General features: G+C 37.4%; 2 protein-coding genes across 2 annotated transcripts; both read left to right on the forward strand.

Annotated features, from left to right (window-relative positions):
• The first annotated feature begins 14,079 nt into the window (after window positions 1-14,079).
• On the forward strand, window positions 14,080-16,099 carry LOC143573795 (uncharacterized). Its single transcript, XM_077058594.1, has 4 exons — window positions 14,080-14,199; window positions 14,274-14,477; window positions 14,526-14,799; window positions 16,041-16,099. The coding sequence occupies exons 1-4, from the start codon at window positions 14,080-14,082 to the stop codon at window positions 16,097-16,099; spliced, it is 657 nt and encodes a 218-aa protein (XP_076914709.1).
• Window positions 16,100-16,792: 693 nt separating this feature from the next.
• Window positions 16,793-19,774, forward strand: LOC143573806 (palmitoyl-acyl carrier protein thioesterase, chloroplastic-like). The gene is made up of 6 exons (XM_077058598.1): window positions 16,793-17,296; window positions 17,953-18,086; window positions 18,339-18,452; window positions 18,548-18,719; window positions 18,802-18,870; window positions 19,508-19,774. The coding sequence occupies exons 1-6, from the start codon at window positions 16,793-16,795 to the stop codon at window positions 19,772-19,774; spliced, it is 1,260 nt and encodes a 419-aa protein (XP_076914713.1).
• Window positions 19,775-20,624: the final 850 nt, after the last annotated feature.

The following is a 20,624-nucleotide window of genomic DNA, read 5'->3' on the forward strand; positions in this document are numbered from 1 at the left end:
CAAACACAAAGTAGGCATACGTAACATCCGTAGTCGATAACGACCACTAACATTGCCAAATATTGGCCATACAATAATACATATATACATACAATAACATCCCAAGGCCTACCATATACAAGCAAGCCTATATAAAATAGTTTAAATGTTTCGTCAAGCAAAATCGTTTAGGTGTGCATGCTAGCCCAAAATTTAAAAAGAGTTAAAAGGGGCATCATGAACCCACCTGACACAAGACACATATTCACCACGAGCTAGAGAATCCCTAAGTAATCCCAAAACTCAAACACCTGTCGGTTTACATTCATACATTACTAACGACATCGAAAGGACTTGTTTAACCTACTAGACGTTCTAACATGGTTCGAGTTACCTAAAGTCTCGAACTCATCAAACTCAATCATAACAGCCCCCGGGGCCTTACATTCACCAACACGACCTTTAGATACTCCCGGGAATAAAGAATTCCCAATTTACCCCCGGGAGCACTAGGTGACACTAACACGCTCGTTTAAGAGTCGTTTAGGCCATTAACATCCAACTTAACCCCGTGTGGACCCAACATGATAAAATCACAGCCCAAAAGTCCACACGACGCTACACGGGTCAAATGGGTCGGTAACTCGCAAGTACAACGAACAAACCATTCAATAAACGCAATTGTGCGTTGTACCGACCTGTTTAAGTAACCGACAACCAATTCAGCCCCGTGACTTATAAAAAATGATTTTTCAACCGCCCGTACATCAAACCAAGTTCCCTCGAGCTGAATTGGTCGTTAATCACTTCAACCCTCACGTTAAACGCATCAAACTACAATTTTAGTCAACCGAACACTAACAATCTAACTACAATTAGTTGACCAATCTAACGAACACCAAAGAACATGATTTTTAAGTATGTTATACTAGACATACCTAGGAAGATTTTTTTGCAAAAAACCCAACCAAAACAGTCCCGAAACCGCTCAATTGGACAGCCACCCGGTTAACCTAAAACACGACGTTTATCGATCAATACGCGTATTATAAAGATCAAGTAAGGTGTAAAAGACTTGGAATAACAAAACTAACCTTGAATTGAAGTTTTATGGCTTAACTTTGGCTGCACAGAAGAAAATCGCAAGGGGGGGGGTCCTTACGTCCGATCGGCGCTGAATGGGGCTAGGGTTAGGTTTTATTTTATTTTTTTTGATATAAATAAACATGTTACACACTAGCCCTTCTAATTTAAGGTATATGGCAACTTGTGAGGAAAGATTAGATGACTTAACGTACCGGGAAGATGATAGGACCAACGAAATACGCCGGATAACTCCCTAGAAGTATACGTACTTTACATGATTTAAATCCTTAAACCGTAAATTAACGGCCGTTACAAGTCCACCCCTTTACAGTGGGATTCGTCCCCGAATCCCGATGCGACAGGAACAACTGAGGATAGAGAAACTTTCAACATAACCCGATCTCCGGCCTCAAACACAATAGGCCTTCGCCTTTTATCCGCATAGGACTTTTGACGATCCTGAGCGGCCTTCATAAAAGCCTTAATCTTATCGAGCTTCTCAGTCGTAGCCTCAACCACCTCCAAACCACCCAACTGTTTCTGACTAATGGAACCCCAACAAACTAGAGTCCTACACCTCCTACCATACAACATCTCAAACGGTGGCATTCCAATCGTGGCATGATAACTGTTATTATACGAGAACTCAACTAACGGTAAGTGACGATCCCAACTACCACCAAAATCGATAACACAAGCCCGCAACATATCCTCAAGAGTCTGTATGGTCCTCTCGAACTGACCATCCATCTGCAGGTGATAAATGGTACCGATGAGAAGTTTGGTACCCATCTCCTCATGGAACTTCTTCCAAAACCTGGAGGTAAAACGCGTATACCTATCTGAAACAATAGATACCGGCACCCCGTGCCTAGAGACGATCTCACGAATAAACACATCGGCCAGCTGCTTACCGAATTAAAAGTCTCTGGAATCGGCAAGAAATGAGCGCTCTTGGTCAGTCTATCAACGATTACCCAAATGGTGTCATAACAACCCCTAGGAGTACACGGCAATTTAGTCACAAAATCCATCGTAAGATGTTCCCACTTCCACTCAGGTATTTCCAATGGCTGAAGCTTCCCGAACGGCTTCTGGTGCTCGGCCTTAACTTGCATACTCGTCAAACACTTACTCACGTACTGAGCTACCTCAAACTTCATCGTAGGCCACCAATAATTCTTTTTCAGGTATTGGTACATCTTTTTCAGGAATGGAATAGCGCGACTTGTGTGCCTCATCCAAAATTTTACCTATGAATCCCCCATACCTCGGTACCCATAAACGCCCATCCTTATACTTCACCCCATCACCGACATCTTCCAACAATTTTTACTTGACCTCAAATACGCTCTGACATAATCCATTCCACCTGCAAAGCTTCGTTCTGAACGTTGGCTATCTGTTTCAAAATATCGGGTTTAAGAATAAGCTGATAAGATTTTACATGAATGGGTTTCGGTCTCTCCTTCCGGCTCAATGCGTCGTCTACCACGTTAGCTTACCGAGATGGTACATAATCTCCAGATCATAATCCTTAATTAACTCCAACCATCGACGCTGTCGCATATTCAGTTCCTTTTGTTCGAAGAAATACTTTAAGCTCTTATGATCGGTATAGATAACGCAAGGAACGCCGTACAAATAATGCCTCCACAAATTAAGCGCAAACACAACCGCCGCCAGCTCCAAATCGTGAGTAGGATAATTTGCCTCATGAGGCTTCAACTGCCGTGAGGCATAAGCGATGACTCGACCTCGCTGCATCAGAACACACCCAAGCCCCTAGTAATAGGCATCAAAATAAACCACTAAATCATCGGTGCCATCGGGTAAACCTAGAATCGGGGCATGCGTCAACCTATTCTTCAACTCGAGGAAAGCCTCCTCCTGTTTAGAACCCCAAACAAACATAACACTCTTCTTAGTCAACCAGGTCAATGACGAAGCGATTTTCGAAAAATCAGGAATGACGCGGCGGTAATACCCCGCTAAGCCTAGAAAACTGCAAATTTCGGATGGGGACTTAGGAGATTCCCATTCATTTACGGCTTCCACCTTTGCAGGGTCAACCAAAATACCACTCGGGTTAATAACATGACCTAAGAACTGAACCTCGCGTAACCAAAAGGAACACTTAGAAAATTTCGCATACAACTTGTTCTTTCGCAGAGCTTTCAAAACTTCCGAGAGATGACCGGCGTGATCGGATTCTCTTTTGGAATACACAAGAATGTCGTCGATCAACACAATAACCGAACGATCAAGCATCGGTCTACACACCCGGTTCATAAGATCCATGAACGCAGCCGGTGCGTTGGTCAAACCGAAAGACATCACGAGGAATTCATAATACCCATAACGAGTGCGGAAGGCAGTCTTAGGAATATCTTCCTCCCGAATATTCAACTGATGATACCCTGACCTAAGGTTGATCTTCGAGAACCAGCTAGCTCCTTGGATCTGATGAAATAAGTCATCGATCCTTGGGAGAGGGTACCGTTTTTTACAGTGAGTTTATTCAATTCACGGTAGTCAATGCACATCCGCATGCTACTGTCCTTCTTCTTAACGAACAAGACCGGGGCACCCCAAGGTGAGATGCTTGCTCGAATGAAGCCCTTGTCGAGCAAGTCTTCCAACTAAGCCATAAGTTCTTTCATTTCATTCGGTGCTAGACGGTAAGGGGCTCGAGCAGCGGGTTTTGCGCCCGGCACAAGGTCTATCTGGAACTCGACCTCGCAGTCCAGCGGCACATCTGACAAATCATCTGGAAATACATCCGGAAAATCCCGAACAATAGGAACATCACCGACGGTAGCCACCTCGGTTTTCATATTTATATCATACGCCAGATACACCCGGCAACCCCGCTGCATCAAGCTTCCCGCCTTAAGCATAGATATGATATGTGGCGTCTCACCATTCCGGTTACCGAAGACCGTAATTTGGGTCCCATCCGGGGCACTCAGACGAACAAGTTTCTGACTACAAATGATCTGAGCATTAACACTCGCGAGCCAATCCATCCCAAGCACTACATCGAAACAGCCAAGCGGCATCAAGTACAACCGCACCGGAAATCTATACCCGGACAACTCGATGGAACAACCCTGAATAGCCCTAGACACGGTAACGGATTTTCCTACGGTGACTTCAACCTCAAACACATCGACTACGCGCTCGGGTGATTTATTCAACGAGGAACGGAAAGTGGTAGATACAAAACTCCTACTGGCACCTGAATCAAATAAGACCTATGCCTGTAATTCATCAAGTATAAAGGTACCTGGGATAATATTATACTACTGCTTAGCTACAAGATCATCACATATGATTCCAAAGGAATGAGAAATTATAACGGTGGAATAAAAGATAAATAAGGAAAAAGTACCTGAAACAACATCCGCGTCATCCTTCGCCTCTCTCTTGGAGATGTTGAAGGCTCTCGCCCTGGCCTTCGGTTTCTCTTCCACCTTCCCCCTCGAGGAAGTCCCTTGACCGGACCTCCCCCCCCCCCCCACCTTACTGGTAGGACAGTTTGATGCCAGACCGGCACCCTTACAGCGGAAACAAGTCAACGTAGGACACTCGAAATGGGGTGTCCAACCTTATCACACCTAAAACAGGAGCCAGACCTACTCTTACATTCCCCCTTGTGCGGTTTCCCGCACTTTTTGCAATCACCCAACGCCGAATCCCTTTTAAAATCCGAATTCTCAGTCTTTACCCTCTTCTCATCCGAATTAAAGTTGTTTCCCCTGGTCGTTTATCGTATGAATTTGAGTTCCAAGTCTTTCTAGTCTCGGTCGGCGGCAACTTCTCCTTCTGATCATACAATGTACCTGCTAGGGTAACCACCGACTGAAAAGAGTTCATGTCAGTGGTCACCACACCCCTACGAATATCCACCGAAAGGCCCTTCACATACTTCTTAATCCTCTTTGTCTCAGGAGTAACCAGATTGGGACATAAGCGAGCCATCTTATTAAACTTTGTGGTATATTCCCGATGCGTCATACTGCCCGCCTCCAAGGTCAAGAATTCCTATTCAATCTTATCCAATTCATGCGGAGGACAAAACTGATCAAGAACCAACTTCTTCAACTCATCCCACGTCATCCTCTTAATCGAACGATCACCCATAGCCTGCGCCAAGTTATCCCACCAACACAGCGCCTCGGAAAGAAAAGAGGAAGTAGCATAAGTCACCATGTCATCCCCCTTACATTTACTAACCCTCAAAACGACCTCCATCTCCCTCACCCACTGATGTGCTGCTAATGCATCTTTAGTACTATCGAAAGAAGGAAGGTCACATTTCTTAAACTCACCGTACGAACAACCCCGGGTAGACACACTAATAGTCCGCACCTCATCTTCATCCCCACTCGGCACATACACCTCCTCTTCCTCTTCGATCTACACCTCCTTACTCTTCCTTCCCTTATCCGAACTCTTACCAACCAATGACTCCTCTATGGCCCTAACAGCCTCAGCAATGATCTCGGGAATGGCGCTATGAAGCACCTGGTAAACCTCATCCGCGATTGCCGCGCACATAGCAGGATCTAAGGCGGGGTTACCCCCTCCTCATGAATCGAGGCTTCCTGCTGGGAAGTAGGAATCTCATTCTCGGTTTTGGCACGTGGCTTACGACCACGACCACATACACTAGGACGGCCTCTCTTAGCTGCTTGAGTATTTCCAAATCTCGTTTTCGTTTATTCGTGTTTTCATTCACATTATATGATAACAATTATTTTGAAAATTGATCATCTATTTCTAGCTTATAGATATTTTCTTCTAGAGAACCACAACCAATGACATGAGAGTTTAAAGTAATAGAGAGTTTAAAGTAATAGTGACTTTGCCATTTCCAGTCAAAACATTATAACCATCATAATCCAACTTTGGTACCGATACTAAATTTCGAGTTATTCTCAGTACATACAAAATATCAAAAAGTTTAATACAATGACCAGTTTTCATTATTAATTGCATGGTACCAAAAGCTTCAAAATTCAATTCGTCACCATCTCCTACTCTAATTGTCCTTTGGTTTCTTTCCAGCCTCCAGATTGTAAGGAATCCCTGTATGGAGTTAGTAACATGAATAGGGCTGGCATATGGTGTATACCCGTACACGATAAGACACGAACACAAAATGGGTATACCTGTACACGACACGAAAACTTTTCATGTACCTATATCCTAAACACGAACACGAACCTGTTAATACCTGTAATACACGATAAGAAATGTTTGGTAACACATATTTGACAACCTGTTTAGGGAATAATAGGTAGGTAAAGATTAATAACTTACCAAGTAAGAGGAAGCACCGGCGGGAGGGGGGGCTCTGACAGCGGAGAGGAGAAAGTCCGGTGAGGAAGTGGTGGTAGCGGAGGAATCACCGGCGGACGGAGAGGAGCGGCGGAGGCGAGGGAATCAGCGGAGAGGGGTGGCGGGTGGAGAGGGGTTTGTCCAGAGAAGTGGTGGCGGTGATGGAGTGAATGTGGATATCTGAAATCTGAATGTGGAAAGTGGAAACATGAGTTAGGGTTTGGGGATAATAATAGTTTATAATTATAATATTGTATATATATTTAATTATAAAAATTTAACCAGGTACTTACAGGTAAACAGGTATTTTACCTGTTTAGACACGAAAATTAACAGGTAAATTCATGTCTACCTTTTTAGTACACGAAACCTGTTAAGGCCTTACCGTTACCTGTTAAGGTCGTGCAGGTATGTGTCGTGTATTCGTGTCTCGTGTATAAATTGCCAGCCCTAAACATGAACCATAGAACCAGAGTCAACCCACCATGTGTTAATTGGAACATTAATATTAAAGGAATCAAATATCATAAATAGATGATTACCCTTCTTAACTATCCACTCCTTGAATTTAGGGCAATCTCGCTGCTTGTGCCTCGTGTTATGGCAGAATTTGCAGCTAAGTTTTCCAGATGTGGCCTTTGAGCTAGGGGCTGCAATTGTACTAGCTTTATGGACTTTCAAGCTTTCCCTTTTGTAGTTTTCCTTCCGCTTTAATGGCTTGGTAGTGGTGACATGAACAGTATCTGGTTTTTCTAACTTCAAACGTTCTTCCTCCTGCACGCACATTGCTGTCAACTCACTCATTGACTATTTGTCTTTCTGAGTGTTATAGTTAATTTTAAAAGCATCAAAGCGTGCTGGAAGAGAGGTCATAATGAAGTGTACTAGAAAACCGTCACTGATTTCCATGTCTAGGCTCTTAAGTTTATTAGCCATGTCATTCATCATCATTATGTGCTCACGCACACCACTTACCCCATTATACTTTAAATTAAGCATCTTCATAATCAAAGTGCTCACATGCGCTTTTGAAGATCCTTTGAACTGTTCCTCCACTCAGTTAAGATAATCTTTAGCATTTTCTGAATAAGGTATTGCTCCCCTGATAGCAACTGAGATGGAATTCTTGATTACCATCAGACACATTCGGTTAGATCTTTCCCACCTTTCATACTCTTGTTTATCTACTGTTGTGCTTTCATCAGTAAGAGTAGCATGAGCATCATGCCTCAGTGCATAATCAAGATCCAACATGCCAAGAATAAGTCTAACAGAGCCCCTCCATGAGGCAAAATTTTCCCCAGTCAGAACTTCAACTTCAAAATTTGGAGTAATAGTGGATGCTAGATTAATACATGTAGAAGTGGCAGAGTTGAAGTGAGCTAAATAATGGGGAAAAATAAAACAGACATTATTAATACGTTGAAGATAAAACCCATTATAACACCAAAATAATAGGTTAAAACTAAAATTCTATTTAAACATTGGCTTCGCGTTGGCTATGACCAATATCCAAATGTTATGAATGAAAACAATATTCTAATTGAACGTTGGCTTCGCGTTGGCTTTAACCAACATTCAAGTATTGTGAACATAAATAAAAACAAAGAATTCGACACATAAATACACACATCACCGTTCTGCAGAAGTGTATATTCATGCTTGTTACGCCTATATATCATCAAACAGCTTGCCGTTGGGTTCATTGTTTGACAATACACATTAATGAGATTTATGCTCAACTGACTTGAATAACTTCTCGTTGGTTTCGTCATTCAAATCATCAAAGCTAAAACTTTTTTTTATTAACTTATGTCATTAGTGAAGCAACAAGACTAATAACTTTAAACTAATTTATCATACAATGCTCAATTATAATCCATGGGAATAACCAAGCAATTTTAACATGAATGAAATACCACAATAAAATGAACAATGTACACTATAGAATAAAATATTATACATGCTCATTTGAATTAATTAAATTTTCTTGAGCCCATAAAATAAATAGTGTATGTGTTAAAAGATTGGTTTATGTGACATGTCAATAAAGGATTAAATCATGCACATATTAAATGAAATCTAAAACAGAATTAATCAAGTAAATGATTTATGTTTTGGTAATTTACTAATAGTGAGTATGAGAGATTCCACATAGATCAGTCTTTTATCAAAAGTTAAATCAATTGCATTACATGTTGTATAAATTATTTCTTCAAAAGAAGACAACATTTAACTTATTAATAATTTCTCATGCCATTTAAAACAAACATCAATGGCATTTAAACAGAAGCATGTTATATATATATATATATATATATATATATAGGCTAAGTATAAAATAAAAACTTACTTGAGTTATGAAAACTCTAGAAACTTATTCTCAAACACATGTTTTTAATTAATGTTTAAATCTCGTGGTCCACAATTAAAGTGAATATAAAATGTAAATATAAATATAACTTTTTCTCTATCCAGAAAACATATATAAAAATTAGTAAAAAAATGTTAAAAAATAGCAAAACATTTTTTTTTATGTTTCAATGTTTTATATTAAATGTTACAACATATATTACATGTAACAAAAAAAAAAAAAAGAAAAACGATATGTATTCCAAACGCTTCATAGGGTTTTCGCGGGTTTTCACAACTCAAATGAGTTTTTATTTTAACCTATATATATATATATATATATATATATATATATATATATATATATATTCCAAACGCTTCAATTCAAAATAAGTGGATTTTTATATTGTGACACACATATATATATATATATATATATATATATATATATATATATATATATTCCAAACGCTTCAATTCAAAATAAGTGGATTTTTATATTGTGACACATGGGTTTATTTACATTATGTATAAGTGGATTTAATGTGAGGCACACGAAACGCATAAAATACAGAAAACTGGAAATATCATGCTAATGTAATGTGGGCCGCACCATTTAATATATAACATGTATATTGCAGAACAAATTGTAAATAAGAGAAAAGGATAAGCCTGTCTTTCACTTGTGACTGCAATAATTAAGAAAACCCGTAGCCAAACAATTTTTTTTTTATATGTAGAATCGATTTCCAGAAAGTTGCTTGTGGTTTCAATTAAGATTTGTGAAGGAAAATTAAATATTGATTTTAATTATCTAATTTTATAAAATGCAAAACATACGCAAAACTATCACGAGTTCAAAACCGACTTATCGAAACAAACTTAATTTTTATGATTGAATCGATATAATCAACATACGCTCTGATACCACATGTTGATTATATTGTTAGAACATGGGCAATATTATCAACCACTAACATGTAAACTCAATCATAAACATTAGATAAACAAATTATTAACCATACTTACTTGTAGGAATGGTTATCTTTGAAGATGATGAAGCAATTATACTAATCTTTCTTACTTCCCTTTAGATGCCTTAGTTTTGATGGAGACGGTGTGCATATGAGATATCATATGGTGTTCTATTGTATCTCTATTTATACACATACAAAACATCAAAGGGTAAGAGTCCTTTCATATTATGTAATTACATCCATTATGTAATACCAAAATCAAATTAATGGGGACTTTTCATGATCATTTGGCTAAATTCAATGAATGATCTAGAAGACCATATTTAATGTAGGTGATTTTCCAACAAATCGTAGATCGACGAAAACATTGATGGATATAAAAAGGGGTAAAAATATATCAACCACATCAAATATGTAGTCTTTAAGTATTAGTCAATCTTCTCTAACGACACAACAATCAAATCAACAACCCGAAGTAACCACCGTTGACAAATTTTCGGGAATGTCTAAAGGTAGTTAAACAAGTATTACTTACTTTCTTCCTTACCTTATATAGTTAATTCATTACATTATTTTATTAACCTTTTAAAATTATTATTAGATTACAAGGAACATGGTGATCAAGATGTTGTATGTGTAACATGTCATGCAAAACTTTGGAAAGATGAATCGAAAAGGGGACAAAACAAAAAAGCGAAATGAAGTTACCCGCTATGTTGCGGTTATTGGAAGGTAGAATTACCAGAATATAGCCCATCCAACCCTTCATATGAAAACCTTTTTCGAGGCGTTGACGCAACAAGCAAATTCTTCTTGAAAAACATTTGACGTTGCAACTCGATGTTTTCTTTTACTTCAATGCAAGGTAAAATTGATACAGCCATTAATCGAGGAAAAGGTTCATTTGTATTCAGGTTGAGTGGTCAAAATTATCATTCCATTGGAAGCCTTCAACCTGAACCCGGATGCAAACCAAAATTCTCACAGTTGTACATATATGACACCGACAACGAGCTTACTAACCGACAAAAAATATTTGGGAATGTACTCACATTTAAAAGTACACAACAGAATATCTTTCTTTTAGTATCACATCACTTTGATACGCATGTGATATTACATCCATTTTGTTATGGACTCATATTTTTTATTTCATGTTATTTTTCAGTGACTCTAAGAATATGTCAACTGATGCTGCAAATGTGACGAATCTTCAGATTATTCAGCGTTTGAAAGAAATGTTAGATTCACAAAATGTTTTAGTTAAGACGTACAGAATGGCCAGAGATTCATTTCAAGAAAACCCTCATATTGATTTGAAATTACGTCTTATCGTAAATTGACAAAAAGATGGAAGAACTTACAACCTACCAACAACATCTGAAGTTGCAGCATTAATTGTGGGACACATTTCTGACTCCCTTAAGCCTCGTGATGTTCTTGTAACTACTATGGGTGGGAAAATTATACCTATAAGTGAACTACATCACTCATGTGTCCCTCTTCAATATCCAATTATATTTATCTATGGTGAAGATGGCTACCGAGTTGACTTATATCATAGTGGTGTTAGCGAGGGTGATGGCAGCAAACGTCCTTCTACTACAATGAGGGAATGGTTCGCCTTTAAGATTCAAGATAGGATCAATCAATTCTCAATTCTTTTAAACTCAAGGAGGTTGTTACAACAGTTTTTAGTTGACGCGTATACGATGATTGAAAGCGAAAGGCTTTTTTATATATGTAGTAAACAAACAAAACTAAGATCATCAACATATGAGAACCTCATGAATCTAAGAGATCAGAAAACATCCAGTGTTTCAAAAGTGGGACGTACCATGATATTACCTTCATCGTTTACAGGAGGTACTCGGTATATGACTCAAAACTACCTGGATGCTATGACACTTTGCAAATGGTTTGGATACCCAGATTTTTTTTGTAACAATAACATGCAATCCAAAGTGGACCGAAGTGACAAGATTTCTCAAAGAGACCACTCTAAAATCAGAAGATAGGCCTAACATCTTGTGCAGATTGTTTAAAATCAAGCTTGATGCACTGTTAAAAGACTTGAAAGATAAAAAGGTCCTCGGCAAAGTACAAGCAGGTATGAATACTTTACATATGTGTCTTTCATCGTATTTATAATATATGATTATTAAGGTTTTGATAAAAACATATAGCTTAAACCTATTAATGCTTTTACTTATAAATAAAAATTTTTATGCAGTTGTTTAAACAATCAAATTTCAAAAGCGTGGTTTGCCCCATGCTCATATGTGCTTATTTATCCATGCCGATCATAGGCTTCCCGATGTAGAACACGTTGATCCTTTTATTTATGCGGAGATACCTGATAAGAATGAAGACCCTGAATTATATAGTCTTGTAAGTGAATTGATGATTCACGGTCCATGTGGTGCCCACAATCCTACCGGCTCGTGCATGTTTAACAACAAATGTTCATAAAATTTTCCAAAGAGCTTTCATGACTCCACATCTGTTGATTCACAAGGTTATCCCCTGTATAGAAGACGCGATTCGGGTCAGTATGTTCAAAACGGAGACATTCAGTTAGATAATAGAAGTGTGGTCCCCTACGACAAGTACATATTAAAACAGTATCAGGCACACATTAACATTGAATGGTGCAATCAGGCGTCATCTATAAAGTATTTGTTTAAATACATCAACAAACGACTGGATCGAGCTACTGTTTTTTTTTTTTTCAATAACGACACACAAGCAGGCGTCGAGCAGCGAGAAGTCGACGAGATAAAACAATTTTATGAATGTCGGTATTTATCTGCTTCTGAGGCCGCATGGCGTATTTTTGGATATGATGTTCATTACAGAATGCCTTCTGTTACCCGACTGCTTTTCCATCTTCCAGGACAAGAACATATAGTTTATGGTGCGGACGATGATCTTGATAATGTCTTGGACAAAGCTGAAAGTGTCTCCTCTTCCATGTTTAATGGTTGGATGGAGTGCAACAAAAATCATGCTAAAGCGCGTAAATTGACTTATGTTGAATTCCCTACTAAATTTGTTTGGCATCAAATACCTCGTCGTTGGAACCAAGGAAGTCGGTATTTTCCATAGGTAGAATTCATGCCGTGTCTCCTGCTGCTGGAGAAGCGTACTTCTTACGAATTCTTTTGAACAGAGTTAAAGGTCCAAATCCTTTGAAGAATTTCGCACTGTTAACGGTCTTGTTCAACCTTCGTTAGAGATGCTTGCTACGCTCTTGGATTATTAGAAGACGATTAGGAATACATTGAGGCAATTAAAGAGGCAAGCCATTCATCGTGGGTCACACACTGCTTATGTTGTTCGCTACAATGTTGTCAACTGATAGCCTTTCTAGACCAAATCATGTCTGATAAGTACTTGGAAATGGCTTTCTGATGACAATCTTTACAACCAACGGCTTCTTTTAAAGTCGCCAGGTATCAATATATTTCAAGTGAGTGTTACAATCTATATATTTATATATATAGTCATTAATATTACCCAATTTTTTGTTTCAAGTTTCACAGAGTTATCGCTAACTGAAGATCAAATCAAGCAGCTCACTCTATTTGAGATTGAAAAAATCTTGCTGTGTAACAACTCAAGCTTAAGAAAATATACGACCATGCCTTTCTCTAATGACGAGTACATATCTATTCACTAAAAAAATTCGCCTAAGGGAACCTTTATTTCACAAAAAAAAGCTGCATTAGGTGAAGTTGCATTAGACCTAATGCAACCTTTTAATCATGTAACGTAACTGTTTCTTTGAAATGCAAACTTTTTAAAATGTTGCTTTTGAAAAACAGTTGCATTATCTAACATAAATGTTATATTAGGTCTAATGCAACTTCATCTAATACAGCTTTTTTTGTAAAATAAAGGTTGCTTTAAGCTACTTTTTAGTAGTTGCATATGATAGTTTGATTCACAAAGAGTTGTCATACGATCAAAACTTGCTAAAAGTAGAGTTCCAAACTCTATTTGATTCAATCACTCATGAGCAGAAAAATATTTTTGATCGTATAATGATGGTTGTTCAGCAGAATAAAGGGGGTGTGTTCTTCGTATATGGTTATGGTGGAATAGGGAAAACGTACTTATGGAAGACCTTGTCAACTACCATAAGATCAAAAGGCGAAATCGTCCTAGCTGTTGCTTCAAGTGGAATTGCTTTGTAATAACCAGAGGTCGCACAGCACATTCCAGGTTTCATATTCCTATAAATCTGAACGAGGATTCTACTTGCTACATGGATCCAGGCACGGACGAGGCACAATTATTAGAAAAAACCAGATTAATAATCTGGGACGAAGCTCCAATGGCTCACAAATATGGCTTCCAGGCTCTTGACAGGTCTTTAAAAGATGTCTTATCTTCTAATTTGCTATTTGGCGGAAAAGTTGTTGTATTTGGTGGAGACTTTCGACAAATTCTACATGTAGTTCAAAAAGGCACTAGACAAGACGTAGTAAACGCCTCTCTATGTTCTTCTTACATTTGGAGTGAATGCAGTGTCTTGAGATTAACAAAAACCTAAGGTTAACTATGGGCTGGCCATCATCTGATATTGAAGAAACCAAATTATTTGTAAAATGGCTTTTAGATATAGGTGAAGGTAATGTTGGAGATCCAAATGATGGTGTTGCAACGATAGATATACCTGACGATCTACTTATAAAAGATTATGTTGATCCTCTATCTAAACTTTTTGACTTTGTATATCCTGAAATTCTACATAATTACAAGAACCAACATTACTTTTAGGATAGAGCCATACTTGCACCAACAAATGAAATTGTTGATGAGATTAATGACAGTTTGCTCAAGTTTTTTCCAGGTGATGAAGTCGAGTATTTAAGTTCAGATACCATATGTAGTTCAGAATATATCAATGACATGGTTGATGCAGCTTTATACTTGCCTGAACTGCTTAATGGTCTAAGAATAATCGGACTACCAAACCACAAGCTTGTGCTAAAAGTTGGTGTTCCTGTTACGCTTCTTAGAAATCTTAACCAGAAAGAAGGCTTATGTAACGGTATTCGACTACAAATTATATCTTTGGGTACTCGTGTAGTTGAAGCAAAAATTATTTCTGGAACTAACATTGGACATACAGTTTTGATCCATAGATCACCACTGACTCCAACAGACAACAAAATAGCATATAAATTTCAAAGATGACAGTTTCCCCTTGCAGTATGTTTTGCGATGACCATAAAAAAAGCCAAGGTCAATCATTAGCATAATGTTGGTTTGTACTTAAAAGAACCCGTGCTCTCTACAAGCAGATTTGGGCTCAAGATTCTGATTCTTGATAAACAAGGTAATCTGACCAATACAACCACAAATATAATGTACAAGAAAATTTTTTCTTATTTGTAAACTCATAGCATAATGTTTTTCTTTCTAATTCCTGTAATTTTAATGAAAGTTGTAATTGTATTAACAATATATGATAATTGTGTTATTGATTGTATTTTGTTTAACGTTTAAATATTGTAATTTTCATTAATTCCTCGTGTAATACACTAGTCTCAAACTAGTTTATAAATAAAATTCAGGGGCTAAAAAATGAGTTTTGAAACTTATGTGATTAAAGTATAAAGAACTAAAGTTGTATAATTAACCAAACTTTTTAAGCTGGTTGATAATAATCATGCCTGATAATATATTCTTGTTACCGCTCTTACTTTTTAACTATTTTTCTCTTCTCATTGGACATCTGCTAAGAAGAACTTAACTCTTTTAAGTTTTATCCGAATTTCAAACAAATGTTTTAGGCTTTTGATTTGAAAAAGTATACAATTTGATTGATGTAAAACTTATCACGAAAGTATACTTCAAACGACCATCGCTTGATTAGTTAGAAGTTACTCGTCAACAATTTTCCAAAGCCCGGCTTGACTCGCTTGTTTTTCATTAAACATTTATTTATATTCAGTTTAGGTCGAATTGGAAAAATTATACATTGAGAAGTAATTAAAATATATATATATATATATATATATATATATATATATATATATATAAACTAATAACAGTTGAATGATTTTAGAGAAGAAAATGTTTACGTAACTCAAATAAAAAACTTACAATACTTGGTTAGTATTGGATACAAATTAATAGGGAGTGACGAGTGTATAAATTACTATGTTGTAGAATCAAGAGTAAATTAAACAAGTGTATGAGAGCAATAGAAAATTAAAAATAAAAAATAAAAATCTGCTGACGAAGGCAACAATATACAAAATTTAATATTTATTAAACATATTTTAGATTTAAAAAATAGAACAATATTTGGGAGCAGCCAGATGGCGGGTAGGCAACGTGGATAGTTGACACTTGACATGATCTTTCTCTTGAAATATCAAAGAATCCAAGAAGAAAATGCAGATCATCTGTTCTCTTCAATTTATCGTTAACAATGGTGACACGTCCATGATTGCATAAGCATACAGCAATTTTCGTGTATTCACCAGCTATTTGCTCGCATTCTCCATCCTCAATAGCTAAGAACAAGGTGAATTATTTACAACTTGCATGCATTTGTTTTATTTTGTGAAGTTCTCATCTGTTTATTAGTTGATTATCACACAATAAAAAATATTTGGGTTAACCTATATATTATAAATTAAAATTCTATAAGTTTGGTTCGGTTTTCAGATTTAGTTATACACAAAAGTTCAATTTTTATGAAGCATAGAACCAAACGATTATTTTAGTTTGGTTTTTTCGTGTTCATGCGCACCCCTCCCCTGGTTGTTGTCGGTTTATCCAAAATCGATTGATTTTGACATTTTTTTGGTAAGCCGGCAAACGTGTTACAATTTCAGTTTGTCGGGTGTGTTGTATTTATGAAAGAAAGCTAGGTTTATCAATTAACACCTAGCTAATTAATGTGAAATAAATCCAATTTCAAGTTTAGGTTAATCATAATTGATGATAATATTAATTAATTTCTTCTTGAATCTAACCGGCTATAAATCAACTTCAGTTAATTGAATGAACATTGGTGTAGACTAAACATGATGGCTAGTACGGCTGCTATTGCATCAATACTTCCAGTTTCTTCTCCAAATCCTCATTTTGGGGCCAAGACATCTGATAAACATGGAAACGAATCTGGTAGTTTAAATATGCGTGGGATCAACAAAAAATCTATGGATTCTAGTGGTGTTCAAGTTAAAGCAAGTTCACAGGAGGTTAATGCGAGTAAAGCACATGACGCCATGAATGGGCTCAAAACAAATGATAATGCTTCATCACATGACTCGAGAACCTTTATCAACCAATTGCCAGACTGGAGCATGCTTCTTGCTGCGATCACGACAATATTTTTAGCTGCAGAGAAGCAATGGATGACGCTGGACTGGAAGCCTAAACGACTTGATCGGCTTGCTGACTTGGATCCATGGGATTTAGGGAGAATGGTTCAAAATAGCCTTGTGTTCCGCCAAAATTTCATTATTAGATCATATGAAGTAGGTGCTGATCGAACGACATCAATTGAAACGCTAATGAATCATATGCAGGTTTATTATGTTCTTTATAATGTCCTGACAAAAATAAATTGTTTGGTTTTATGTTTTCTTAGAAACCAACTTTCGATTCAATCGGTTTTGCATGAAATTGAAACTGAAAAACCAGAAACAAATTATTGATTTTCGTTTGCATTTTTGAATTTAAAGTACTTAATAATAATTTAACAAATAGTGCTCCCTAAATATATTAGCTTAAGTTATAACTATCATTTTATGTTTTAACCAACAGAAAGGTTTATGGCCAAAGTTTTAGCACCAATTTCATTACTTTGGGCAAAAATAATAAAAGAAGGATTTTTGGCCCAGAATTTCAAGCCAGATGGTAAATCCGGAAATACCAAACCGAATCAAACCTAAACAGGCAACCAACATTGAAAGAAAAACCAAAACTGAATGGTTTTTAAACTCTCCTAATTGAATTTTCAGTTATTGGTTTGGTTTAAGCCCAACACCCAAACCGTCCCATACACACCCCTACTCTCTATCACCTTGGATAGAGAAAAGCATTGGCCCCATCCCGCCCTCTCTAAACCCTACCAATAACTCTGTTATGAGTGGGATTATACGGGGTATGATCGTTTGTTTGTTATATATATAGTATTTTCATAGTCGTTTATCGGAAGCTTAAATAGTTGATGAATTCCCAGGAAACTTCCCTTAATCATGTAAAGTATATTGGACTCATGGGTGATGGATTTGGTTCAACACCGGAGATGCTTAAGAAGAATTTATTTTGGGCGGTGACAAAGATGCGTGTGGTAGTTGACCGTTATCCAACATGGTAAGATTCAATTTTGCTTAATATCACAGGTTTGATATTTTGATAATCAATCAAACAAACACACCCAGTAATTTCTGTTCCATAGGTAGGTTATGGGGAAAAATGGTTGGGGTAGAGGCTTGAACCCATGACCTTTAAGGTATTAGTATGCAATGGAAACAGCGAGTCAAGGACCCAAATATTTTAAACTTTTGACTTCTCATGGGTTACCTATCTTGGTTTATACATTTGATATTCTGAAATTTATTGTAGGGGTGATGTTGTTCAAGTGGATACTTGGGTAGGCCAAAATGGGAAAAACAGTATGCGGCGTGACTGGTTGCTTCGTGATTGCAAAACAGGCGATATTATAACTAGAGCTTCAAGGTCATATACCTTATATATCACTTTTTAGTAAATGTTATGTAATTTTTTAGTTTGCTAATTGTACCGACTATTTATTTTTTAATTATCGTTTGCAGTAATTGGGTTATGATGAATAAAGAGACAAGGAAGTTATCAAAAATTCCAAATGAAGTTCGAAGTGAAATTGAGCGATATTTTGTAGACGCTCCTCCGGTTGTGGATGATGATTGCATAAATTCACCTAAACTCGAAGAGACCACTGCTGACTATGTTCGCAAGGGTTTGACTGTGAGTCAACCTTAATCTTTCTGATGATTTTATCATTAATTGTTTAATTCAAATTTGATTTTTTCGATTGTTTTTCATGTAGCCAAGGTGGACCGACTTGGTTATCAACCAACATGTTAACAATGTGAAGTATATTGGTTGGATTCTTGAGGTAAGCATTTTCTCTCTTTAAACACAAAATATAAAAACAAAAAAACAAACATACCGATTATGATCTCGCTCGTGTAGCACAGGTATTGGTAGGGTCTGGAGTGGGTTTGAATTGGGGGGGGGGGGGGGGGGGGGGGGCTTACTTATATATGATCATCATCATCGTACTCAGTATATCCCACCAATAGCAATGCTATGGTAGGGTCTGAGGAGGGTAAGATGTAGACAACCTTACCTCTACCCCATAGGGATAGAGAGGCTGCTTCTGATGAGACCCCCGGCTCGATAGTAGTTTTGCATCAAGCCTTGGACATAAGGCACATAGAACTCAATCATCGGGACACCGGCTGATTGGTGCATGTGCCCTTGTCTTTGGGCTATCAACGCCACCACATGATGCCTGAATAACCTTCCCCCACTTTTAACGTTATTTTCACGAGATTAGTAAAATAACGTCAGAATTAGTGCAATTTTACTTTTGCCCACCCGAGAGTTCACACATATATACATTATATGCGTGCACCGCCAGCAGGGCAGCTTACTTATATATGAGGGCTCTAATTAACCGCACACAAATACAATGCAATTATCATGTTTTAAAGTCCATCTAATTATAATGCGCATGGTTATTATCACAGACTGCGCCCCAAGTTATGGAGAAGTATGAACTTGCGAGCATTACACTCGAGTATCGCAAAGAATGTAGGAAGGATAGTGTGGTGAAATCACTCATGTCAGTGCTGGGCTGCAGTGGTGGCGACGATGAGTTTGACGATTTCAAAATAGCTGATTCCAACCATGTTGAATGCCAGCATGTTCTCTTAGTTGAGGGTGGAAGTGATGATGCTCCAGGTGATGAGATTGTGAAAGGGAGGACCGAGTGGCGGTTGAAATATGAGAATTAAATTATGAAATAGTATATGATGAGAGTGTGTATAAAGAAAGAATCAGTCATCATATTTATGCACCTAGAAATAACTTGTTATGACTTGGCTTACTAATATATGTATGATAGTCAAAACTTGAAAAATAAATTGCAAGTTCACTGATAGTAGTCGATTTGAAATACCACGGTGGTCTATACTCGCTTCTTCCACTGGTCGTGGCTTCAAACGGGGTCATTGGTTTCTCTGTTGGGAATTTCGTTTTAAGAGCGTTACTTGGCGTGCAAGGTTACGTAACAAGATTTAAGGATTGGATAATTATAAGCAATTAAATGTGATTAGATTTATTTGTCAGTATAATTATTATGTCCTATTATTTAGTAATCCTAGTTGTAGTCTTAACATGATATGTTAGATTATATATATCCGTGCTTTGGGATTTAGAGATTGTAATTGGGTAATTTAGTTTTGTGAAGTTTATTAATAATAATATTCGTGTTCCAAATTAACGTTCATGTTTAATAGCTGGTACCAATTCCATTAATTGGTATAAGAGCCTGTGTTTTGCAATCGGCGGTGCCTGGGAAACCGGAGTAACATGTGACGTGAATGATCTCCGACCGACAATTTTATTGTCGTTCAATCCCTGTAACCAGTGCTCAATCGATTCGGCAGTAGTAGCATCCAAACCTGTGATGTGAGGGGGAAGCAACGACAATCGATTAACACGTCAGGCCAATTCATAATCCAATTCTGGTCGGCAAATCTGAATATCAATATTAACGGTGTTCGGCGATTTAATTTCAAGTGCTCAGTTGATTTTGTTGTGTTGAGGTACTTTGTAAAGCGGTACGGTTATCGAGGGTGTGCC

The sequence above is a fragment of the Bidens hawaiensis genome, unplaced genomic scaffold, assembly GCF_021521415.1.
Source record: "Bidens hawaiensis isolate Kalapana, Puna unplaced genomic scaffold, B.hawaiensis_p1.1 tig00026646_1, whole genome shotgun sequence".
NCBI classification, from domain to species: Eukaryota; Viridiplantae; Streptophyta; class Magnoliopsida; order Asterales; family Asteraceae; genus Bidens; species Bidens hawaiensis.